Source organism: Leguminivora glycinivorella, chromosome 12, assembly GCF_023078275.1.
Source record: "Leguminivora glycinivorella isolate SPB_JAAS2020 chromosome 12, LegGlyc_1.1, whole genome shotgun sequence".
Classification (NCBI taxonomy): domain Eukaryota; kingdom Metazoa; phylum Arthropoda; class Insecta; order Lepidoptera; family Tortricidae; genus Leguminivora; species Leguminivora glycinivorella.
Window position 1 is genome coordinate 11,604,980 of NC_062982.1, and position 27,140 is coordinate 11,632,119.

At 37.9% G+C, this 27,140-nt stretch overlaps 1 protein-coding gene across 1 annotated transcript in view; it reads left to right on the top strand.

The window, feature by feature from the left end:
- Window positions 1–4,370: 4,370 nt before the first annotated feature.
- Window positions 4,371–27,140, top strand: part of LOC125231638 — a 66,409-nt gene continuing 43,639 nt past the window's right edge. The window contains exon 1 of the mRNA XM_048137116.1: window positions 4,371–4,475. Within this exon, the coding sequence (XP_047993073.1) occupies window positions 4,453–4,475 (23 nt within the window). The 5' untranslated portion in view covers window positions 4,371–4,452. The remainder of the gene's footprint in view (window positions 4,476–27,140) is intronic.

Sequence of the window (27,140 nt, forward strand, 5' to 3'; positions counted from 1 at the left end):
TGCGCGCTACAAATCACCAGTGCTTGGGGCGCGAGGAGCGGGAGGGGAATATGTTTAGCGCGCTGCGATTGGTCGTTTCAAGGACGGCAGGCAGTCGCGCCAGATGAAAAGGGAGTCGCGTAAGTAGCCAGTGTAAGTTGACCTATGTCGGCTCTGAATAAATTATAAATATGACTTATTTGTGGAATGTAATGCCGTCTGTTTTTAAATTTGAGCTTTTTGTTACCTTTCCACACCATTTCACACTACAGGTGGACATCTTTAAGGCATCAAAATACCCTTTTTCAATTTTTTTATTGCGAAAAACACGCGCTGCTTTCGGGTCGGTTACTTGGTCGCTACTGATCGGGCACGGCGAGCGCCCGCGCTTATATCATGGCAAATACTAGTAAGGCTGGTGACCGCGAGTCGTCTTGTAATGGATGTCTATAGGGGTTGGTCTGTGTTGTAGGGTCATCATTCAACGAGTCAGACATATAGAAAGATTCATTCATGAGTGTCTGTCGAGTACAAAAACCCACTAACTGTAACATCATGCGATAAAATAAATTGGCTAGATTGTTATCGTAGGTATGGTGCTTCAGACATGTCATATTGATACCGTTATGTGTATCCAAGATAACCAAGATAAGATACACATTCCAAAAACTGCGCTTACGTCATTGGAACGCATGAGCAGAATTCTTTGGAATGCTGAAGTTATTTTAAAATTCAGTTGCGGATGTGAGCTGGGGAAGCCCAGGTGCCGCCGGACGCGCCAGACTTTCACACTAGATAGAGCAAATGAGACTGCGCAATTTTATCGCGCGGTAATCATAAGCCGGAACTGCCAAAGGGCGCTCTCATGGAATGATCGCGATTGCGATCCCCATGAGCCTCATGAATGACGAAAGAGTTTGATATTGTACTTAGTGCAGTAGTTAATTTTTCTATCATTTCGTTATCGGAAAATGTTAAAATTTTATTTATAATTTGACATATATGTATAACATGTGGTATGCCAATGATGCCATCAGGGTTTCTAACACTTAAGACTAATTGTACATGAGTAGCTGTTGTAACGATATTAATGATTGTTACATTAAACAAGTATATTGTGTTTTTAATTTTTTAAACGTATATTCTATTGTAATCGATATATTAATAAAATTAAGGCATACATTACTGTGTGGTGTGGTTCATAGTAACAGCTCTCAAAATTCCTAGTTTACTAATTTACAAGCTTAAGAGCGCGAATGTAAACATGGCTCAAAATGCGAAGTCTGTCATAGGTAGTCTATGTATGGGTCTTATCTATTGCAGACTTTCCTGGTAATATGGGGGTCACACACACAAACATACACATGGCCAACGGCTTATGCATTTGTGCAATCGTACCGGTAGACGTAAACATATGCTACATATATTTGTAACTGTAGGTACGTCTGCCTTTAATTATGGATTCTTCAATTTGACACTAGATTTTTGACTGGGTAGGTATATTTATCGGAAGCTCAACTCTAGTTTAACAATTGGTTACGTTTTTGTTTTTATTTTGATACGACATTGCTCAATCTGCTTGGTGAATGCGAAATTGTAATCTTAGAGAAAGCCGTGCGTGATATGCGTGCCAATCAGCAAGACTGTCAAAACCACAAGAAATATTCAAATTCACGTAGAAACTTATATGCTATTTTCCTGTAGGTTATACGTAGGTACCTAATTACCTATGCATACCCTACCAAACTTAAAATAAAAACTAAATATTTAAACCGAGTCCCAGATCAACTACAAATACTGAATAGTTTTTATGTCTTCGCGGCACAGACCAACCCCTATAGACATCCATCACAAGACGACTCGCGGTCGCCAGCCTTCCTAGTATTTGCACTGATATAAGCGCGGGCGCTCGCCGTGCCCGATCAGTATCGACCAAGTAACAGACCCGAAAGCAGCGCATGTTTTTCGCACTAAAAAATTGGAAAAGGGTATTTTGATGCCTTAAAGATGTCCACCTGTAGTGTGAAATGGTGTGGAAAGGTAACAAGAAGCTCAAATTTAAAAACAGACGGCATTACATTCCACATATAAGTCATATTTATAATTTATTCAGAGCCGGCATAGGTCAACTTACATTGGCCACTTACGCGTCAGTAGAGGGACAGTCATACTTCTGTCCCTTTTCATCTGGCGCGACTCCCCGCCGTCCTTGAAACGGCCAATCACAGCGCGCTTAACACATTCCCCGCCCGCTCCTCGCACCCCAAACAGTGGTGACTCGTATCGCGAACAAAATATACAAAATTGCTACTCTATAGGAGGTTCTCTGTGCTTCGCGGACTTCATTCTTTACGGCCAAAATGGAGACACGACACGATATACTTACTATATATGGCGAGCCAGACATGAACAAAGCCTCCTAAAGAATATTGCCTAAATAAGTAGTTTGACCCAGACGGCAATCACGCACTTTACTAGGCCAAGTAGCGAACTCAATCCTATCTAGACTATATCGGCTTTCGAGTTTCAAGTAAATAACCTAAGTACCTGCTGCTAGCCTAACTACTGTTTAAGATAGGGATTGACCAACTTTATTTGGAGATACAAGGTCAGGAGCCATTTAATGTACTACTACATGTTACTTTGTTGGCAATTGTTAAGTTTTTTTATAAGAAAGAGTCATAGTTCGTGAGTCGCAGTTTCCGAAATTTAACAAAATCGCAACTAGTAAGATCACCAATGTATAAAGTATACGAATGAATACGTCGGACCTCAGGTGAAATTATAGCATAGCGTATTGTCAAACGTTAAAATGATTTTCTATATAATTCCCCGAACGTCCTGTTACTGGACAGTTTGCCCTTCGGACAGTTCGGAAATCTGAAGCAACATATTAAATCTATCCTGCCTGGTTTTTTTACTGTGACTACCATAATACGTTACACAGGAACTTTATGATCTTCATGATTTTACAATCGGCCACCGACATAGATAACGGCATGTTTAGTACTGTTGTAAAATAATAATTTCGCCTAAGTGTATACCTACGAATACCTGTGTCCCACTGCTGAGTACAGTCTCTCAGGTAAGACGAGAGGGTTTTGGCTAGAGTCCCACGCTGGCTCAGTGCGAATTGGAGACTTCACAGTTCACAAGCATCATTTAATTACTTCGCAGATGTGCTAATGTTGCGGCTCACCAAAACCGCTATTTTAATAATACTTATTGTTTTATTTTTATTTTCATGTCAAAGTGTAATATCAATTAGCAATATATGTCAATAATGAAACTTATTCAAAACATAAATCAAATCTTACAATTAACCTAGCAAATCTTACAACTAAATATCAGCTAACACAAACAAACATTAATTAAAAAAAACCTAAATATAAAAAACTTCCCCCAGTTCATTCGCCTGCGGGAAACCCCCCAAAATGCTGGCGACATTTCCCCTCTGAATTGCCAACCCTATTCTCTGGGCAAAGAAAGAGTCAGCCCTGGGGTCACCTGAGACGCCTACCAGCCGAACTGACACTTCCTTCACGAATAAGCTATTCGAAACTCTAATCAAACAAATATGACATCTTTACATTTAGTATTTCTATGTCGTGTTTTAGCTGTAGTTGCACAAAATAATGTAGCCCGCATTAGTCACGCTCGTCCTCGTCTAGGCCGGCTCCGTTTATTAAGAACAGGGGCATCATTTGGATGTTCAGCAATTACTAATATTAGTGTGCGTGCGTAACGTCGAGGCCGGGATGAATGGGCCAATAAACATCCATTCAATAAATAGTTCGTCTGTTTCCAGGAGCTGCTACAAACTTTGAATAACCTACATATACCTCATATAGACTTATACATATCTGAATGGACGTTTTAACCTTCAATAAAATTAACATGTTTAGTCGAATTAGGAACCCATCGAATTCAATCGAGTAAATACATATTCTAATCGATCTGTTGTTTCTGTTTTTGGTATTGTATAAATATTTGGTCAATAATATAAAGAGAACAATTACACATATAAATTAAACACTATTACTCATATATGGCACTTTTTTAGTATAATGAAAATAAAAAGGTAGCGTGTTTAACTCGAGCCAAAGACATAATTGTAAGCCCAATCAAGCAAGCATGGTCGCGCGATAAATGATAAAACATCAGGCCGTCCCTATCGAACTTACAAATAGTGCGATAGGGACGGCCTGATGTTTTATCATTTATCGCGCGACCGTACTTGCCTGCCTACCATTGGCGTTCCAATGCAGCCAGTCAGCGACTACCTCGATAGAAATCGGTCCTTTTCATTTCCTTTCATCCCTTGATTGAAAATACTGTGTCGTTCATTAAGATTTAGTTAATGTGCCTAAGTACTTAGATTTCATCAGACATCGTGACACGATAATTTTATTAATCATTTCGATTAAGTCATCTAATGTTATCAGTTATCACGCCGTCGCACGGGCCGCCAGCATGCAACGCCACATCATCCACAGGTAAGTAAACAGACGTTTTTTTAATGCCCGCGAGTGAATGAAAGTATTTTAGTTCAGTTCATTGATCACAGTTGCAGCGGGAAACGCTGTGGTCAGACGGAATCGCTCCTGTCGCGTGTTGCACGCTTAATGTGATGTAAATTCAATGAACATTTTAGTTTCAAATCGCTGAGCCGTGGACATTAAAAGCGGGCTCCTATTTCTACCAATAGTGGAGACTATTTGAGGATTTTGCTACCTAAATATTACGAAATAATGTAATGTATAAACCATTGACATTGGTACATTGACATACCTACTTTGTAATGAACGTTATGAGGGTACTTATTACAAAGTTTAGTATTACCAGGCGCTCTACTCACAATACACAGTCGCACATACAATCACCCTTGCATCTTCGGAGTTGGAAACTTTGGGATGAGATGACGAGTCACCTACAATGATACTCTGGGAAAAGCACTTTGTGACTAGAAAAAGGCAGTAAATAAAAATAAAAAATTGACGCAAAGATTATATTGGGATTTACTCTCTCAAGAATATTTAACAGTGATCCGTCTAGGAAAAGTAAAATGTATTAGTTCCAGTACAGAAAAGTATGGTTTCTGCAACTTTTACTTTCAGAACATGAAGAATTACTAAATACAGTATAGTACTTGATTAGTTATTTGATTCGCTTTGTAACATCTAACAACAAGAGACGACTAACAGTATGTACCAGTGGCGGGGCGTCGATACAACTCGATTCCCTAAGGGTTCTCTAAAATTCTCCAGTATCAGTAGAAGTTCATACAAAACAGATCCCGAAAACCCCTCCGGCTTTATCAACGAAAATTTTCACGCCACGCCACTGGTATGTACTAATATTTTGCGGTAAAGAGTATGTTTAGAGGGAGACCGGAGAAAACATTCTATAGAACTACTTATATAGTAAATATTACAAATTGGAAATTAAATCACACTATCGTAGCACGCCATCATTATGTATGAAATATATCTTATATACCTAATAATTAGCGACATATACAGTCTGACCAAAAAGAGTAGAAATTTAGAAATTCAAAAGTGGCAACATCGTAGTGTCGTCCCGTTTTCTCACACATATTGATTTGAAAGGGATGACACTATAATGCTGCCACTTTTTAATTTCTACTCTTTTTGGTCAGACTGTAATATCAATATTTGCTATAATTTATTACCTATGTTATATCACCCCATCTATTTTTAGTGTACTAAATGATAATGAAAATGGTCTATTGGTCTCGAATAACATTGTATAAGTAAATAATAATACAAATTGGAAATGAAATCCTACAATCGTAGCACGCCATCATTACTTATATGTACATGCAAAATATGTATATCTAATTAGCGGCATAAGTGTTCGTATATATCAATAATAATGTGTTATAATTTTATTATGTTATATCACGATATCTATTCTTTAATGTACAAAATTATAATGAAAATGATATGTTTGTCTCGAAAAACATTCTGTAAATAAATAATACAAATTGGAAATGAAATCCCACTATTGTAGCACGCCATCAATATGTACTTGCAGGTAATTAATTAGCGACATAAGTACTCGTATATATCAATAATAATAAGCCATAATTTTAGTATTTTATATCACGCTATCTTTTCTTAAATGTAAAAAATGATAATATGTCTAATCTATAATCACAACAACATGAAATACCTCAAGAAAATCGGGCAAAAAATCCTTAAGAATAGTTTTTGTAGCGTAAAATGTCACGGTTCCTTGCCTCTAGGTAATGTACGCAGCAAATTTGTTAGCAGTTAAAATGAATTGTTGCACAATCAGGCCCCGTAGCCGAATGGCATTTCTCCGACGCCAAACGAAAGCGATACGCCGCTGGCTCTGTCGCGCCAATACGCAAGCGCGATAGAGATAGATATCTACTAGCGCTTCGTTTCGTGAGCGTTTCGTGAGCGATTGTGCCATTCGGCTAGCCACCCAGGGAACAAACGAGGTGAGCGTCGTTAATGTGACCCGCTCAATTTAACCGCCACGGAGTTGCTTGACAAACCAGATTCTTTGTCTAGAGTTAGACCGATTGTAACCAGGGACCCGCTTTTGTAAAGCCTGGGCACACTTTAACGAGCGAAGTTTTAACAACTACGTAAAAATAAACTACATAGTTGCACTAAATTGACGAACTGATCAACGTCATATTCCAGTGAATTATGATATTTTTGTCCGTACTAAACTTGAACTTTAAACGGCGACTGTCATTTTAACCCTTAAATGCATAGTGATGTATATATGCATCATCTATTTTTGACTCTAATGACAGCACGTCAAAATTGAAATTTGAATAAATCTTCGTCAAGGTCATGCATTTAAGGGTTAAGTGGCATCTGACTGACTTTCCTGACATTAACAGGCAGTTTTGTAACGAGTGATAACCGGTAAATAATGTTTGTTTCTAATAACTACTGCTCGTTATAAAAAATAAAACGAACTGTGACAAACAGATGCAACCGAATCCTAGGGTTTTGGTGAAGTCTACGCCATCTCATCATGTGAAGGACGGTATTCGAATGATGCTTCAAGAAATCACTGCGATGTCAACGAGATACTATATCGATCTATCAGTATCAAATATGACGTTTTTGTTCGAAGAAACGTCCTTCTGACACTGACAAATCCAATCTAAATCATACCTAAAACTTAGGTATATAAAAATTTGAATCTTCGTTACTTGCGATGCGCCTTCGTTTTTGTATGCAATATTTCAACAAACGGTTAAAACTGGAGCGTTCATGTTTAACCAATGATTAGATTTCACGGTGTTTTTGCGACTTGAAAATGGGCACAGTGTATTAAAAACCCCAATTTTGTCTCACCTTTTTATTACTATAATTCTACAGTTAAGAAGGTTTTGAATAGTAGACTAAAACTCCGACGGTGCCACGGCTTCTAGTTTTTTTATAAAAAAATATTAAAGTTTGCCTAGTATACCCGGGTCATAAAGTTCATAAAAATAATAATTTCTAAAAATCCATAATACTTATTAAAATTTCAATTGAACCAGTTTATTAGGCGTATAATACCTCACATTTGAGCAATTTGTTGTTTATTTTCTCTTTTTACATAAGGAGAAATTTACGAATTTCTGTTAATATGTTTATAATTTTTAATTCGGAAATAACGCCGTATTAGCACATGAAACCAAAACAGAACGATAGCGTACATGTGTTTTTATAAGCCATATTAAAATCACGTGCTAATTCCGCGTTAATCAAAAGTTAGAACTGATATTAGTTATAACCGGATTTCTTGTGACTAGGGTCGTTACTTTAGGCTAGTTATATCCGGATTCGATTATTAACTTTTCAAACTCTCGAAGCTTGTAGATCGATTCACTGTCATTATTTAATACCTAAGGCCTTACAATTTTAAATAATTCGTACACTTTGACAGAAACATCAACACTCACCGAAATCATTGCGATGGAGGGTCGGCTCTTTTTAATTGATAGCGCTTTGGACCAGCAATTCGGAGGTCGTGGGTTAAAATCCCACTTGAACCAATTTTTTATAAAATACTACCGTTGATCACTGTTGAATTTTTTCAGTATCACTTTTAAAATTTGTTACTTACCACAATAATCCAAAAGTTGACTGGTAGAGAATACCTTCTGGAATTAAGTTCGCCTTTGTACACGTTATATTTTGCAATACAGTTTAATTAAAAAAAAGTTATGAAATTAATGAATAAATAATTCAAAATCGGGCAACTGTCCGGCCGCGAATTTTACATTTCAGAAAATTTAAGTTCAGTCAATGAAGAGTAGTAGGTACATCCATTCCTTTATCACATCGTCCTTGATCTTTTAAAGTATTGTGTAATGCATGTCCTTGTAACTGTTTTATCTCATAAAAATCGTGTAAAAATCACATGTTTAATCTCAATTTTCTTCAATTAATGCTTTGTAACTGTATGTGATAAAACTAATATTTATAACGTTCATTAGAACTTACACTTTCTTGATCATGAAAACGGGTCACTTTGTATGTAGATTTCCATACAAAGTGACCCGTTTTCATTGTTCTTGAGTTTATGTTCTTATAAGAAACACACTCTGCACAGTGAAATATGAAATGCTATACATTGGCCAACAACTTGTTAAATAAAAATGAAGAATGACGTAGGCACTAGTTTTTACGGAAGTGACAAGCGGTGGTAGAAAGTACGCCTTCTTATACGTAATTTAATGAACATTTGACATTTTAGACCTGGATCATAACTTTCAGTAACATCCGGGTATTCAAGGTGACAGCCCTGAATTAAAACTTAAATGAATGATATCTTTTGATTAACGCGGAATTAGCACGTGATTTTAATATGGCTTATAATAAAAACACGTGTAAGCTATCGTTCTGTTTTGGTTTCATGTGCTAATACGGCGTTATTCTCGAATTATAAAATGAAAACATAAAGATAAAAATACATACATTTCTCCTTAAGTAACAAGAGAAAATAAACAACAAATTGCACAAAGGTGAGGTATTATACGCCTAATCAACTGGCTTAATTGAAATTTAAATAAGTATTATAGATTTTTAGAAATTATTATTTTTATGAATTTTATGACCCGGGTATAGGCAAACTTTAATATTTTTTTTATAAAAAAACTAGAAGCAGTAGCACCGTCAGAGTTTTAGTCTACTGTTGAAAACCTTCTTAACTGTAGAATTTTGCAATAAAAACAAGGTGAGACAAAACTGAGGTTTTTAACACACTGTGGGCTGTCTACAATAGATAGTGTAATGATTAAATTGGTTAACTTAATGTTGACGGTAAATGGTAAGCCCATTCGATGCTATATTTTATTCAAATATCAACATGTACCTAAGTTCTAAATATATGTTTGAGGAGGCAGGGGACCGGGAGTAACAGAAGCAGGCAGCAAGTAATTTAAGTCGGTCTAACTTACATATAACATCCTATAGCTTATTTCGAGAAAAAAAAATAAAACAAATTTTACTAGACTGAAAATAATATAACAAATAATATAATAATAAAACAAATTTATATTGGGTTTTTATAATTAAATAAATTATTCTATTCTATTCTATGTATAATATAAGCAGTTACAGTCAACAGGGGAACTAGCCAAGCGGATGAGGTTTTCTAAATTACCTCTGAAGAGTTAATTTTTAATACCTTGCCCGTGTCACAACTTCCGTCGTAGACTAATGACCATACGAAGTTTAAGTTTGTAGAATTAGAAGTAGGTAAGGTATATAGGTACCTATTATTTTACAATCATAAATTGACATCATATGCTTGCGACTAAATATAAATAAATACCATTAAATATAAATAAACATGGATAAGATGAGACCAATAGGGAACTTGATTGTAGTTCAAATAAAATATTTTATACCATGCACGAAATAGAGCATCAGATAATTATAAGAAAAACATGGATAGGAGTAATTTTTGAATCCAATTTCCATTTAATAAGCCAGGTAGAAATATATAAAGTAACTGAGTTCACCGTGACGTCACTCAATTCGATTTCATATAAATTCCATATTAGCAAGTCGTTCAAATTCGTTTTGACAATTCTTAAAAAAAGCTGATTTGACTAGGAGGCAAGTAGCCTATTAACCTAAGTCATATTAAACTTATAAAAAAAACTGACAAAAGAACAATTGGTCTGGAGACCCATTAAAACATTAACAGTTTCGATACGACCCTGAAAATCGGAAGTGAACGTAGTGAGTGAGATATGCTCCAATAACCAAAACTATCTTCAGGATCTTCAAGGGATTTTTTCTCTTTACAATCTTAAGTCCGAAAATTAACATTTATATTACGTTTTTGACTAAATAGGTACACTGAGAGAAAATACAACCAGTTTTCATGTTCGTTCAACAAGTTTTTTGGTTAAAATAGCGCCTACGTGCTCTTTGGTTCAAACAACAAGCTACTTGTCATTTGAATCGGCAATATATTTGAATCAACAAGTCGATTTTATAAAAACAACCTGATACATATTGTTTTAAACATACGTTTGGCTGATTCAAACGGATAAACCGCAACAAGTCGAACTTGTTAAATTCACAATGCAAATTTCTCTCAGTGTACATAAATTCAATCAAATAATCACTGCAGTTGCTACCTGCTCCTGTCCCCGCCCCTGATGCCTTCGCTCCGCTGGTCTTCGAATTGCCGTACACGCATCGTCGCCTGAGAAAAATGTCTACCAACAGCCTACAACACTGAATTATCAATAGAAATTGTAGCAACTACGAGCTATACCCGCGGTATTCGTCAGGTCATTCACTGCCGCCGCCTATATGCTACTTACATTGTTTATCGCTATAAATACTCGCGGTATTGTGGCACAACCATTATTCTTGGCTCCCATTTGAACTAATACACTATTATGTTATACGTGTGAACACTTAACACTGCGTTAGGTTCGCCATTCTTTTAAATGTGCCTAACAATGGAGGTTGTATTATGCATGTTTCTCAGAAAACACTTTATTGATTAAATTTGTGTCTCGGTAATCAATGAAATGAATAGTCATTCATCTCACGCTTTGTCAGCATTAAATCATAAATATGATATACTCAAATTGTATCATTGTATCACATAATTCATGAGCCTAGTCAGCGTTACATGTAGGGATGTATTAGGTATGTTTATTTGTTTTTCATTTTTAAAACTCCTATGATAAACGTCTCTGTTTGTTAAAATTTATTTTTCCCCTCACTAGCTCGGAAACACGTGTTTTGTCCTTTAATACCAACGGGTAAAAACGCATTTTATCCACTAGTGGGTAAAGTAATTTGACCTTGAATGAAGTCAAATTAACTGCTTTAAAATGGATAAAAGTAGGTGAATCTAGTAATAAAGATGATTTACCACCTGTGGAACTACTGGAAGCAGTGGTAAACGCATTTTTTGCGTTGTGGTTTCCTCGCTATAGTGAGGGGAAAAGTTTTGTGTTACACTCTGGTGCAAATGTATTTTACTTCTCGTGTGTTAAAAAACTCGCAAGTTCAGGATTCTATTCTCGAACCACTCGCTTTGCTCGTGGTTCAACTATAGAATCCTTTCACTTGCTCGTTTTTCAATTCCACACTCGGCGTTAAAATACAACTTTGCCCCCTTGTATAACAAATAACTATTTCCCCTCACTAGCTCGGAAACACGTGTTTTGTCTTTTAATACCAGCGGGTAAAAACGCATTTTATCCACTAGTGGGTATAGTAATTTGACCTTGAATAAAGTCAAATTAACTGCTTTAAAATTGATAAAAGTAGGTGAATCTAGTAATAAAGATGATTTACCACCTGTGGAACTACTTACTGGAAGCAGTGATAAACGCATTTTTTGCGTTGTAGTTTTCTCGCTATAGTGAGGGGCAAAGTTTTGTGTTACACTCGGGCGCAAATGTATTTTACTTCTCGTGTTTTAAAAAACTCGCAAGTTCAGGATTCTATTCTCGAACCACTCGCTTCGCTCGTGGTTCAACTATAGAATCCTTTTACTTGCTCGTTTTTCAATTCCACACTCGGCGTTAAAATACAACTTTGCCCCCTTGTATAACAAATAACTATTATCTTCGGATATTTCTAAGCAGAAACGATCTTTTCTGTAAGTATTAAGTACACATACGTGTGTTCTTTCGTGACTTAATTTAATTTTCAACAATTTATCTACTTTGTTGAGCGATAAAGGGACAAGTTGGAGATAGTTCAGCAGGTACCTAGTATATTAATCGCACCACAAACATTTGCCCAGACAGGCAACCTAATAACGTTGTTGTGTAACAGTCTGCGCGGCCGCGGTGTCATCATACGAGTACTACATATAGTATACTATTGGAGCAGACAATATGCCGCAACTTTTATGACTTTCTATTGTCTTGGAGATTCTGTTATCGTAATTGGGTAAATATGTAGCTACTTATTTACTATGCTCACGGATATGACATAGCTCACGTAAGTATATTATGTAGAAGAAAGATACACATATAAGAAATTAAAATTACATAATAAGTACAAGCTGCTCAATTCTAACCAGGAAAAAAGGAAATTCCAATTTAAAACCAAATTTTCGCTAAGTGCGTCTTCACATTATCCAATCCGATAACGGATGTAGAAGGATTTCAAAATTTTCAAAGGAAAAAATCAACAATGGCGGTCCGACATCCGATATCGGATCGGATAATGTGAAAACGCGCAGGCTTCGAATTTTCGCTAACTTTGAACATCGTCGGCGGACTTAAATCAAATAAAGTATACCTATAAGTAGGTGTTGCGTAACAGAAACTAGTGAAGACGCATAATATTTTTCCCCTCACTAGCTCGGAAACACGTGTTTTGTCCTTTAATACCAGCGGGTAAAAACGCATTTTATCCACTAGTGGGTAAAGTAATTTGACCTTGAATAAAGTCAAATTAACTGCTTTAAAATTGATAAAAGTAGGTGAATCTAGTAAAAAAGATGATTTACCACCTGTGGAACTACTGAAAGCAGTGATAAACGCATTTTTTGCGTTGTAGTTTCCTCGCTATAGTGAGGGGAAAAGTTTTGTGTTACACTCGGGTGCAAATGTATTTTACTTCTCGTGTGTTAAAAAACTCGCAAGTTCAGGATTCTATTCTCGAACCACTCGCTTCGTTCGTGGTTCAACTATAGAATCCTTTCACTTGCTCGTTTTTCAATTCCACACTCGGCGTTAAAATACAACTTTGCCCCCTTGTATAACAAATAACTATTATTCCTCAGGTAATTTCAGCCTAAACGTAAATTCCAATAATTTAATAAATCCACTCCGGCAATACAGTAAAGCCACCTACAAGTCTGAGCCTCCCGCCCGGTAATGAAATTACAATCACGTACCCGTGCTTATCTGGGTCTCGATTGCTTGCGATAAGAAAGTTAGCCACGCCGTCACTGTCGGCATATTTTATGAAGATCCCAATACCTACAAAAATAATCACCTCATTTCTGTCTAGCCAAATTCACTAACAATCTCTCACGTTTCTTGGCAAAGTAAACTTAACTGGTAATTCATAATTGGTAATGAGAAAGAGCGAAAGGGAGATGGTCAACCCCTCTTTTTTAGGGTTCCGTAGTCAACTAAGAACCCTTATAGTTTCGCCATGTCTGTCTGTCCGTCCGTCCGCGGATAATCTCAGTGACCGTTAGTAGAAAGCTGAGATTTGGTGCCAATATGTATATGAATCACGCCGACAAAGTGCAAAAATAAAAAGTGGAAAAAAATGTTTTATTAGGGTACCCCCCCTACACGTAAAGTGGGGAGTGTTTTTTTTTTTCATTTCAACCCTAACGTGTTAACGACGTGGGGTGACGTGTTTCAACCCTAGTTATTGTTGGAAAGGTATTAAAAAATGAATAGGGGTTTACTAAAATATTTTTTTTATATTGTTAGGTAATATTCTCGGAACCCTACACTGTAATATTTTTTGCCCGTGTGGGTTAAGAATTTCACCACCCCCTTTCTTCCCGTGGGTGTCGTAGAAGGCGACCGTGGGATATGGGTTAAATTGTGGCGTAGGCGAGAGGCTGGCAACCTGTCACTGCAATGTCACAATTTCGTTTTCTTTCAACCCCTTATTTGTCAAGAGTGGCACTGAAACCTGAGTAGTTTCATGTGCTCTGCCTACCCCTTCATGGGACACAGGCGTGATTGTATGTACGTATGTATTTTCGGAAATAATCGATCCAAAAGTTAAAAAAATTGCGTCCCCGGACCCCTCTAACTTTTGAACCATAAGTTTAAAAAATATAAAAAAAAATCACATAAGTAGAACTTCAGAAAGACTTTCTAGGAAAATTATTTTGAACTTGATAAGTTGAACAGTTTTTGAAAAAAATACAGAAAACTACGGAACCCTACACTGAGCGTGGCCCATACGCTCTTTTTTTTTTTTTTGGAAAGCAAACAGAAATAAACGAGCAGGAGACAATGTTTCAAACACACAATAAAACATTCGCTTATTTCCTTTAAACAGCTCTCACTAAAAACATTCCTCCCGCATTCATTAAACTCTTGGCCGGTTTTTCAAATTGTCTATGGGAATTAAAGCAGTGACCCTAAATTTTCAATCAAAATTTTAAGTATGGGCTCGTCAATGATTCCACCAATATCAAAGTTTAGGAAGGCAAGCGTATTATGAAGACAACAATTGGCCTGTGAGCCCTACATTTTCGACTTTGTCACATTTTTTTAGTGCTAAGATTTGGTTGACCGTCTGCGTCTATTGCCGAAAGTACACTAGCATAGATATATGATCATAGGTCTGTATGCCTCCGTTTTTCTCCAACGTGAAGAAAAAGGACGGCATGTTGCCTATGATGATATTTCTATGATAGTGGACTTTCGGCCTATAGCTATGAAACGCTAGGAAGCGTGATCGATTTGTATCTTGTCTGCGCACTCTGCGATTGAATTTTCGACTGTTTCTCATGTCGGACTCACATTTTATTGCATGATCTTGATAAATTGTGCTCCCAATTTTACAAACTGTTTATGAAAAGTTTACTACTGGGTCAGTAAAAGAACGTCAATCAGTTGTTTAAGAGTTAATTATTTTTTGTACGTATTTCGTAAGTAAACATGAATGAATGTTGATTGTTGACGGACAGACAGCAAGACCCAAAAACGATATTGGATTGTGTGAATATGAAATAGGAGTGATTGCCTAGGTGTGAAAGATAAAAAATGAAAATACATTGTGCTAAATTAGGTTGTTATTATAAATCGATATATTATGTTATTGAATTTCTTGTAATTTGACTTATATTTGTGTAATTTGACGATCCGCTACAGGAGATAATACTTAAACATTAATAAGATATTGTTAAATCGTTTATTATTAGAACTAGGTATTATGAAATTATTTATATTATTGTATTTGACGATCGTAATATGAATTCTTGTAGATGGACATGCAATTTATACTGTAATTTGTATTATGAAATAAATGAATCTGAATCTGAATCTATGTTGCTAACCTCACATATAACGTGAGATAGTCGCAGGAAGAAGAAAAATAAATAAATATGGTGGAGAACAAGGAAGAAACAGTGAAACAGAAAGATCATACAGCCGTATACTTAAGAGAGCTACAGCTCTAGAAGAACATTATTATTGATATAGGTAGCTACTTAAGTAATTACCATATGGTACGTTTCGGATTCAGATTGCGTTGCTACTAACGGCTGCATTGATGTCGCAAATGTTAAAATCGAACTTGTCACCGGGAATTTGGGGCCGCAATACTGCAGCCGTAATGCTGGTGAGGTAGGTACTGTTACGGTATGGTTCATGGGCACTGTTCGCAGGTTAGCGGACTCATTTCAGGTTGAAACCCATTTTTTCCACTTATATCAGCTTCGATAGACTAGACAGCGTTGAAGATTAAAGATATTTTTATCAAAATAGATATGAAAGATAGTAGCCGTGGACACATGTCTAATTTTTTTTAAATTAAAATGCCAATAACAATTATTGGAGTTTCGTAACTGCCAGTCCGTCTTTCCTAGTCTTATTTTCCTTTGTGGATATTAACATTTTTGAAATTAAGTAGATACCTAGTTTGACACAACTTGTTGCATATCAGCTACGCTGAAAGGATACTAATACTACTCGTATGTTTGTTAATATCTATGTTTTACGCACCAATTACCATGATTGATATTTTCATGTAGGTTAATAATAGTCAAATAATTAATAATATCAATATCTATACTTAGATGAAAATGTGGACTAATTACTTTTGCATTGAGAAGCGAGCATCTCTTTTCCTCAAGAAGTCCAGTTCAAAGCTTTCCGCACTACCCTTCGTAGCAAAGTAGTCATTAGAGGTGCGTGGTGGTGTGGCTATCGGTGGCCGCTGGCGCTGCGCTGAGTCACGCGCCCGCTGTCTGCCATTGTTTGGCGGCGCGGGAACTAGGCCCGCGCCCTCGCGCCGACCTTGTCTCGACACGGATTTATTGATGCGTCACCACGGGCCGCGCCAACTCGACAGCTACGCCGCTAGGCCGACTCGCGTACGAGTTAGCTGGTGAAAAAGTTGCGTTTAAATGCCAAATGTGCACTTTTTCTAAAGCTTACAGTGACCTTACCACCTTGAAAATGACGTATTTAGTACCGTGTGCATATGCATCTCGCTTATATCTGCTGGCATACCTATTAGTGCAAAGGAAATCTATAAATAGACAATAAGTTATTCAGAAGTTAGCGAATATGACTGTGTAAGATTCGTGGTAGGGCTTAAGATGTCTTCTATAAATACCTAAATCTTAAGGAAAACAAGTAATAATATGAATATTAATATATACCTACGATTTAAAAAAGGATCAAGGCCACGCCTACCATGGTCATGTATCGTCCATTCTCAACTATGGCCTTATCCTATGGGGCAATTCTGTGGAAGTTGAAAGGGCATTCAAGCTTCAAAAGAAATGTATTCGCGTAATCACAAATGCTCCTGCAGGCAGTAGTTGTAGACCATTGTTCAAGCAGCTTAACATCTTGCCATTGGCATGCACTTACATATTAAAAATTTGTACTTTTGTAAAACAGTATCCAAATTATTTCGTTAAGCGGTCAGACTTGTTTTGTCCTAACCCAAGACCGCAGTATAAAAATCTCCTTAATCAGCCACGTTGTATGTCAAACATATTATATAAAATAAATGCTTTTAATATGAGTATTGTAATATTTAACAAGTTGCCAGTTCAAATTAAAGTACTAGAAGGCAATGAATTTAGAAAAACCTTAAGAAATTGGCTTCTTCAGCAGTGCTTCTATAGTAATAAAGAATTTTTAAATAATACAGAGTAAAAGTTTATTTATAATATTGTATTTATTGATAATGACTGTAAATATATGTATAATGTCTCATTAAAATATAATGTTAAGTTGTCCATCTTCTAAATATATAAAAGAAGAAGCTGACTGACTGACTGACTGACTGACTGACTGACTGACTGACTGACTGACTAACTGACTGACATATCAACGCACAGCCGAAACCGCTGGTCCTAGAGATTTCAAATTTGGCACATAGGTTCCTTATGTAGTGTAGAGGAGCACTAAGAAAGGATTTTCCAAAATTCACCTCCTAAGGGGGTCAAATGGGGGTTCAAAATTTGTATGGGGAAACAAGATTAGTTTGACTATTTTATTCGAAACTTCACAGGAAGATTCCTTAAGACATATGACTGAATACGTGTTTCAGGTTTTTTGAAAATTTAACACCTAAAAGGGTGAAAGGGGGGTGATAAAGTCAAAGAATCAATATGGGTATCGTTTTTATGGTTTATCGGGTCGCTGATCACGATAAATACAACGTTTTTAAAATCTAACGAGGCGGAAGTGAAATACCTTCTCCCCTGTTGTGGTGCAATGGGGTTTAAATATCAAAAATATATATAAAAGAAGATATTGACTGACTGACTGACATATCAACGCTCAGCCGAAACCGCTGGTCCTAGAGATGTCAAATTTGGCACGTAGGTTCCTTATGTAGTGTAGAGGAGCACTAAGAAAGGATTTTTCAAAATTCGCCTCCTAAGGGACTCAAATGGGGGTTCAAAGTTTGTATGGGGAAACAAGATTAGTTTGACTATTTTACACGAAACTTCACAGGAGGATTCCTAAAGACATATGACTAAATACATGTTTCAGGTTTTTTGAAAATTTCACCCCTAAAGGGGTGCAAAGGGGGTAAAGTCAAAAACACAATATGGGTATCGTTTTTATGGTTTATCGGGTCGCTGATTACGATAAATACAACGATTTTAAAATCTAATGAGGTGGAAAAGAAATTTTCTCCCCTGTCGTAGTGCAATAGGGTTAAAATATCCAAAATAGCCATAAGAGGAGCACTAAGATAGGATTTTCACCTCCTAGCATGATAATTTGACAGGGGCAAGGACAGGGACAGGGTTAGGGATAGGGATAGGGATAGGGATAGGGATAGGGATAGGGATAGGGATAGGGATAGGGATAGGGATAGGGATAGGGATAGGGATAGGGATAGGGATAGGGATAGGGATAGGGATAGGGATAGGGATAGGGATAGGGATAGGGATAGGGATAGGGATAGGGATAGGGATAGGGATAGGGGTTCAAAATTTGTATGGGGAAACAAGATTAGTTTGACTATTTTATTCGAAACTTCACAGGAAGATTCCTTAAGACATATGACTGAATACGTGTTTCAGGTTTTTTGAAAATTTAACACCTAAAAGGGTGAAAAGGGGGTGATAAAGTCAAAAAATCAATATGGGTATCGTTTTTATGGTTTATCGGGTCGCTGATCACGATAAATACAACGTTTTTAAAATCTAACGAGGCGGAAGTGAAATACCTTCTCCCCTGTTGTGGTGCAATGGGGTTTAAATATCAAAAATATATATAAAAGAAGATATTGACTGACTGACTGACATATCAACGCTCAGCCGAAACCGCTGGTCCTAGAGATGTCAAATTTGGCACGTAGGTTCCTTATGTAGTGTAGAGGAGCACTAAGAAAGGATTTTTCAAAATTCGCCTCCTAAGGGACTCAAATGGGGGTTCAAAGTTTGTATGGGGAAACAAGATTAGTTTGACTATTTTATACGAAACTTCACAGGAGGATTCCTAAAGACATATGACTAAATACATGTTTCAGGTTTTTTGAAAATTTCACCCCTAAAGGGGTGCAAAGGGGGTAAAGTCAAAAACACAATATGGGTATCGTTTTTATGGTTTATCGGGTCGCTGATTACGATAAATACAACGATTTTAAAATCTAATGAGGTGGAAAAGAAATTTTCTCCCCTGTCGTAGTGCAATAGGGTTAAAATATCCAAAATAGCCATAAGAGGAGCACTAAGATAGGATTTTCACCTCCTAGCATGATAATTTGACAGGGGCAAGGACAGGGACAGGGTTAGGGATAGGGATAGGGATAGGGATAGGGATTTAGGGATAGGGATAGGGATAGGGATAGGGATAGGGATAGGGATAGGGATAGGGATAGGGATAGGGATAGGGATAGGGATAGGGATGGTTCAAAATTTGTATGGGGAAACAAGATTAGTTTGACTATTTTATTCGAAACTTCACAGGAAGATTCCTTAAGACATATGACTGAATACGTGTTTCAGGTTTTTTGAAAATTTAACACCTAAAAGGGTGAAAAGGGGGTGATAAAGTCAAAAAATCAATATGGGTATCGTTTTTATGGTTTATCGGGTCGCTGATCACGATAAATACAACGTTTTTAAAATCTAACGAGGCGGAAGTGAAATACCTTCTCCCCTGTTGTGGTGCAATGGGGTTTAAATATCAAAAAAATATATAAAAGAAGATATTGACTGACTGACTGACATATCAACGCTCAGCCGAAACCGCTGGTCCTAGAGATGTCAAATTTGGCACGTAGGTTCCTTATGTAGTGTAGAGGAGCACTAAGAAAGGATTTTTCAAAATTCGCCTCCTAAGGGACTCAAATGGGGGTTCAAAGTTTGTATGGGGAAACAAGATTTGTTTGACTATTTTATACGAAACTTCACAGGAGGATTCCTAAAGACATATGACTAAATACATGTTTCAGGTTTTTTGAAAATTTCACCCCTAAAGGGGTGCAAAGGGGTAAAGTCAAAAACACAATATGGGTATCGTTTTTATGGTTTATCGGGTCGCTGATTACGATAAATACAACGATTTTAAAATCTAATGAGGTGGAAAAGAAATTTTCTCCCCTGTCGTAGTGCAATAGGGTTAAAATATCCAAAATAGCCATAAGAGGAGCACTAAGATAGGATTTTCACCTCCTAGCATGATAATTTGACAGGGGCAAGGACAGGGACAGGGTTAGGGATAGGGATAGGGATAGGGATAGGGATAGGGATAGGGATAGGGATAGGGATAGGGATAGGGATAGGGATAGGGATAGGGATAGGGATAGGGATAGGGATAGGGATAGGGATAGGGATAGGGATAGGGATAGGGATAGGGATAGGGATAGGGATAGGGATAGGGATAGGGATAGGGATAGGGATAGGGATAGGGATAGGGATAGGGATAGGGATAGGGATAGGGATAGGGATAGGGATAGGGATAGGGATTGGGGTCGGAATAATCGGTCGGCAATCGATATCTAGGCAGTGTAAAATGCAGGTGGCTCAGTGGGAAGGGATTAGTAAGTACCTTTACCTTAATCGAAATAATCGCGGACAGTGTACCTACAAAGAAACCTACGGATCCAAATGAAAATCTTATTTTTTGTAAACGTTTCAATAAGAATTCTTTTATTACGCGGGCGAAGCCGCGGGTAAAAGCTAGTTTTAATCATAAACGCTGTAATAAAATTGTAATTACTATTTTAAGACACCTTCACATATTTGCATGCTGTTTGTACACGGCTAAAAAAGGTGAACCCAACGACTGTTTAAGTACTCATTTAAAATCTGTAAACTATACCCTTTTTTGCAAATAAATTATTGTTTGTTTGTTTGTTTGTTTGTTTGTTTGTTTGTTTGTTTGTTTGTTAACGCCTAGTCTTAAAATAGTTTTTTTTAAGTTTAATTTATTTACTAACATTGTAAAATTATAGCAGGGAATAAGTGTCGAGAAACTTAAGCAATTGTTTCAAAGCTACCTACTTTCACTTATTATTAAATTTTAAGGGCCTACGTCTTTTATGCAACAAGTCATAAATTAATATAATAATACTCGCCTACAAACTACAATATTCTGAAATACCAAAATCAAACAATTCAAAAGCACATAAAATTAAGCGCTCTCGTCTCTGCACTTTCAAAACTCCATAAACGTACAATAATATCGACGTTGCAAAACCGCGCACATTGAGCGTCGAACACCTTTGGTACATCAAAAACAGGCTTGCATAAACAAAAACTTGTTTGGAATTGAAGTTAATAGTGCGGGGACACATGGTAGGCGCCAGACGTCTAGACGGTCGGTCGCGTCAGCCTGAAGGCTCTTCAGGAAGGCCGCCGAAATTCCGACTCCCCCCTCTTCGTCGACCTGCGTCGATTACGTGACTCGGCAGTCGCCGTCGACACACTGCATATGCACACATGTATGCCGTCGCAGAGGTGCCTTGTAGAAATTTGACGGTATGTTTAATGTTGTTAGGAAATGTGTAGGAGCTTTCGTAGTTTTATTGTTTCGCTGCCATTTTTGGCAAGTTTTCCCTGTTAAATGAGTGTTATTTAACAGGGAAAACGTAAGTAGTTAAGTTTAATTTATAAGATAGGTGACAAGTTCTAAGCTAAATTAATGTGCTTAAAGGTAATAATAACCTTTTCCCCTCACTAACTCGGAAACACGTGTTATGTCCTTTAATACCAGCGGGTAAAAACGCATTTTATCCACTAGTGGGTAAAGTAATTTGACCTTGAATAAAGTCAAATTAACTGCTTTAAAATTGATACAAGTAGGTGAATCTAGTACACTGAGAGAAATTTGCATTGTGAATTTAACAAGTTCGACTTGTTGCGGTTTATCCGTTTGAATTAGCCAAACGTATGTTTAAAATAATATGTGTCAGGTTGTTTTTATAAAATCGACTTATTGTTGATTCAAATATATTGCCGATTCAAATGACAAGTAGCTTGTTGTTTGAACCAAAGAGCACGTAGGCGCTATTTTAACCAAAAAACTTGTTGAACGAACATGAAAACTGGTTGTATTTTCTCTCAGTGTAATAAAGATGATTTACCACCTGTGGAACTACTGGAAGCAGTGATAAACGCACTTTTTGTGTTGTAGTTTCCTCGCTATAGTGAGGAGAAAAGTTTTGTGTTACACTCGGGTGCAAATGTAGTTTACTTCTCGTGTGTTAAAAAACTCGCAAGTTCAGGATTCTATTCTCGAACCACTCGCTTCGCTCGTGGTTCAACTATAGAATCCTTTCACTTGCTCGTTTAACAAATAACTATTCCTTGTATGACAAATAACTATTTCCCCTCACTAGCTCGGAAACACGTGTATTGTCTTTCAATACCAGCGGGTAAAAACGCATTTTATCCACTAGTGCAGCGGTTCTCAAACTTATTTTCCCATGGAACCCTTTTGGAAAGCAAAATATCTGACGGAACCCTTAAATTGAATTAAAAATAAAATTGTTATTTTAATTAGGTCTTAATCATAATAGTAAAATCTAATCACTAGATTCTTTCGATTACGTGAACTGTTTTTATTTTTACAATTGGTGAATCTTTGGTTTTATGTGGAAGAGAGTTGAAATCGCATATCAGTCAACCAAAATTCACACGGAGCTCCAGAGAGGTTTTACGGAGCCCTACGGTTCCGCGGAGCACACTTTGATTATGGCTGGTGGATAAAGTTTTCTGCTTTAAAATTGATAATTAAGTGAGTGAATCTAGTGATGACGCTGATTTACCACCTGTGGAACTACTGGAAGCAGTGAAAAACGCGCTTTTTGCGTTGTACTTTCCTCGCTATAGTGAGGGGAAAAGTTTTGTGTTACACTCGGGTGCAAATGTATTTTACTTCTCGTGTGTTAAAAAAGTCGCAAGTTCAGGATTCTATTCTCGAACTATAGGATCCTTTCACTTGCTCGTTTTTCAATTCCACACTCGGCGTGAAAATACAACTTTGCACCCTTGTATAACAAATAACTATTTTAGGTTAGGAGCTGTAATGGCCAAGACCGTGAACGCAAATGTTTCATGTCAAACCAAGCCAACTCTGCATCAGTGTTGATAGCACAGACTTCTATGAAATGATTACATTTAATATGTATTACACTTCCATGGTTTGCGTTATCGCTATCCAACATCGCTGCAGAGTTAGCTTGGCTCGACTCTAGGTATACTATATAGATTCGAAAATTAATGAAAAAAATATGTGATGACACGTTACTGATGACGTATATTTAATTTTACATTAACTGTTAAAACCCCAATATAATTACCAGTTTACCAGAAGTTTTTTCCCTTGGATAAAAAATTCCAAAAGCTTGTGTTTACGGGTATGTTTGAAAGTCATTGTCAACAATGCCAAGTAAACTCAGGCTTGCCAAACATGTTCTCCATATTCGGAGATAAACTCACGTTGACATCATGGTGTTGACGAAATTTCGTGACAAAGTTTTAAATATTTCAAAATGTCCGATACGAATCCGATCCGAACCCGTGAATATGTGTTCCGTATCCGTAGTAGCCGTAGAACGAATTCAATTTACGCACTAGATCCGAATAATAGAAAGAAATTGTATAACGGAGATCGGATCTAACACACTGTATATAAACAGGTAAGTCTAAAAATGGACCATTGAATAGAATAGGTAACCTTAAATAAATTGCAGTGATAGAGCAGTCAATGGTGAATTGGTGATGGATGTGCAATTATAAACTAATTATTTAGATATGCGTATATTATGTAAACTGTAAAAGTTTAGTTCAACTAAACTCTTGTACTTGTAAGCTGACTTGTAACCATTGTTACAAATAAATATTTCATTTCATTCATTTCATTTCATTTCATTTCATTTCATTTCAGTTGTGGGAGGCCTGGGTACGTAGCCGAATGGCACAAACGCTCAAGAAACGAAACGCTCGTAGATATCTATCTCTATCGCTCTTGCGTATTGGCGCGACAGAGCCAGACTATCTTTCGCGGCGTTTCGTGTCACGGAAATGCCATTCGGCTACGGCACCTGGTGCTTGTCAGTGTCCGCCCATGCTTCCTGCCATTGCTCCAATGAAGCTCTGCTAAGCCTTTATCCCTGTGTGCTGGTGTGCCATAATCAAAGTCACGTGGCGCATTCGCTTTTTTACCAAGGCTTGCAGCCATGTGAGCCATGGCACACCATGTTTTCTTATCCCAACTCGTATGGGTCCGACGCAGAAAAGACGCGAAAAGTGGTGACGCGTGAAATGAAGAAGCGTTAACACCTGCGACCCTCCTACAACAGAACTGACGGAAGACTAGTGACCCAACAATGACGTAAAACTGACGCGGGAACTGACGGGTATAGTGGTGACGCATGAAATGACACAGAAACTCGGTCAACACATGCGACCCTTACCCAACAGAACTGACGCGTGACTAGTGACGCAATAAAGACGCAACACTGAAGGCGGAACTGACGCTGAAATTGGGAGGAGAAGGATTGACGCTGAAAATTGGAGCACCAATATCCGCGAGAACCGGATCACCGAGGGATTGGTGACACGATAAAAACCCCGAATCAGGCTCCGAAGATAGTTCGCAGCAAAATACTAATGAGAAAGTGGTGAGGACGGAAACAACCAGTGAGCTCCTTGATCTGTCTGTTACTTTGCTGATGCATTCATTCTACCATTTGTCAGGACTTAGGACCGGCACACAGAGTTAACTTGGGATACTGGCGCAAAAAGTCGCGATTTATTTGTTTCCCGCGCAGTGATACCCTTTGCTTCTTTCCTAAGCGACCGTCGATCCGTTGACTCTAGCAGCGCGCTGCTCTCAGTGTCCTTTCTGCATACGCCATGAAGTGCCGGCGGGTTTCGTCGTCACATATGAGGCCCAGAAAGTATCACATTGTCATCTCTCGAAGCCATAACGCCTTCCGCTAGGCATGTTAGAATATGGGTTACGTTCTCATCAGTGCTGCAGTTGTGCCATCGCATTGGCAAAAAGGGGCGCTGACCAGTTTAAAATCACCATGATTTGTTAGCATCTGTGAGGTTAAACTTTTGGACCGGAGCTTTCCCATTACCCTCTTCGCATTCGCATCCCACCAAAGAATCAATTATCTAGGTTCTGGTCACCCTCTTCGCGTACGATATGGGAAACCTGTCGGAAAACGGCGCTCTTTTGTCCCTCAGGGCAACCTTATTCGCCAGCCCTGTCATTTCCGCAAGCCCCACTTGTGCCTTAAGCCATTGGTGCTGGAAAGGTTGTTCTCCAGACGACAGCTCGGCAGCCTCTATCTTTCCTTGACTTTCACCGCGATTGGGTTTAGCGTCAATATGTCACATACGGCCTGCAGTGAGGATCTCGAGTCTCTCAGGTTGCCATTTAGAGCCATGTCAGCAGTGCACTCTGGTCTGGAATTGGTTTTCTCTTTATGTCGACCTGAGGCTAAATGAGCACGTTGAGCCGTAGCTCAACGTGCTCATTTAGCCTCAGGTCGAGGGGAAGTATAAGAGATGTTCAATTTAGCAACAAAGTAGTTAAGTAAACATATATACCTAAATACTTATCTTATTACCTATTTTGTATTTTGTATGCATATTGCACATGCATCCATGTTATTAAGCTTTAATCGATTGCCAAAAAGTTACATGCAATTCCTTCGTCATCAACAACCTCGCTTTATAATTACAGTGACGCATACAAGAATACCAAGTACTTAACTGAGAGCTGATAAAAATAAAATAAAAGTTGTGCCCGACTCGACCTTAAATAACAAGTCCATTTTGCATGAATACGCAATGATCATCGCTTGTGCGACATTCTCATACATACTGCATATGAGTGCATTTCGAAGTACCTACTCGTACTCGGCGACCAGATTATGTGCATTCGCGACGTCAATGTACGGATTATTTGAGAAGAGTGAATTGATGTCGGTGTTGGCTCACAGTGCGCTGAAGAAAATCAGTAGAATATAACCTACCTAAGTTGGATGGAAAAAATTGTTCATGTGCTTGTAACTTTTAATAAACACTTGATCAAATAGGAACAAGTTCTATCGGCACATAACAAAGAATCTTCTTTGTATTAGATATTCTTCATACCGATTTTAACTGAACTTAACCAAAAGTGTCCCCATGCACATCAAGTCGTATCTAAATTAAATCAAATTACATACATACAATCACGCCTGTATCCCATAAAGGGATAGGAAGAGCACATGAATCTACTCAAGTTTCAGTGCCACTCTTGGAAATTCAGGTGATAAAGAACAACATTGTGACATTGCAGTGACAGTGACAGGTAGCCAGCCTCTCGCCTACGCCTCAATTTAACCCATATCCCACAGTTGACTTCTACGACACCCACGGGAAGAAAGGGGGTGCGGGAAATTCTTAACCCATCACCACAAAGGCAAATTTTATTGTAAGTTATAATTTATAAAGCCTCATTGCTATTAGCGTGAACACAAAACCGATCAATAAATGACCTCTTGGTGGTGCAACTGATTGTGCAGTTCCACTGTGTCGGGGTGCAGCGTGGCGCGGCGAGGCGCGGGGCGCGGCGGGCGATGCACTCGCGGCTGCACAATGCACCGCCAGAGCCACCCGCCGCCGCCGCCGCCGCCCCCGCTGGACATTGCCACCAATTCCATTTAAACCTTTCCAAATCACTGTTATGCAAACTTTACGTGTACAAGGGATGAGGCAATGAAGAAATTTCCATTATGTAACTGTTGAATAAACATTTTTGAGTTAAATGTACATTGGAACCAGATTGGAACTGATAATGTTTCGACTAGACTAGAGTTAAAAGGTAACTGACCCCTAGATCTAATTTTCTTTCATAGGATTTGCAAAAGAACTATGTCATAGTGACGTTAGAAATCTGATTGTATGAAATCTCTTACTGCTTGTCATTTTGACATGGTTGTAGAGTGGCCTAGGGTTCCAATTGGTTGACTGTACGTGTGATA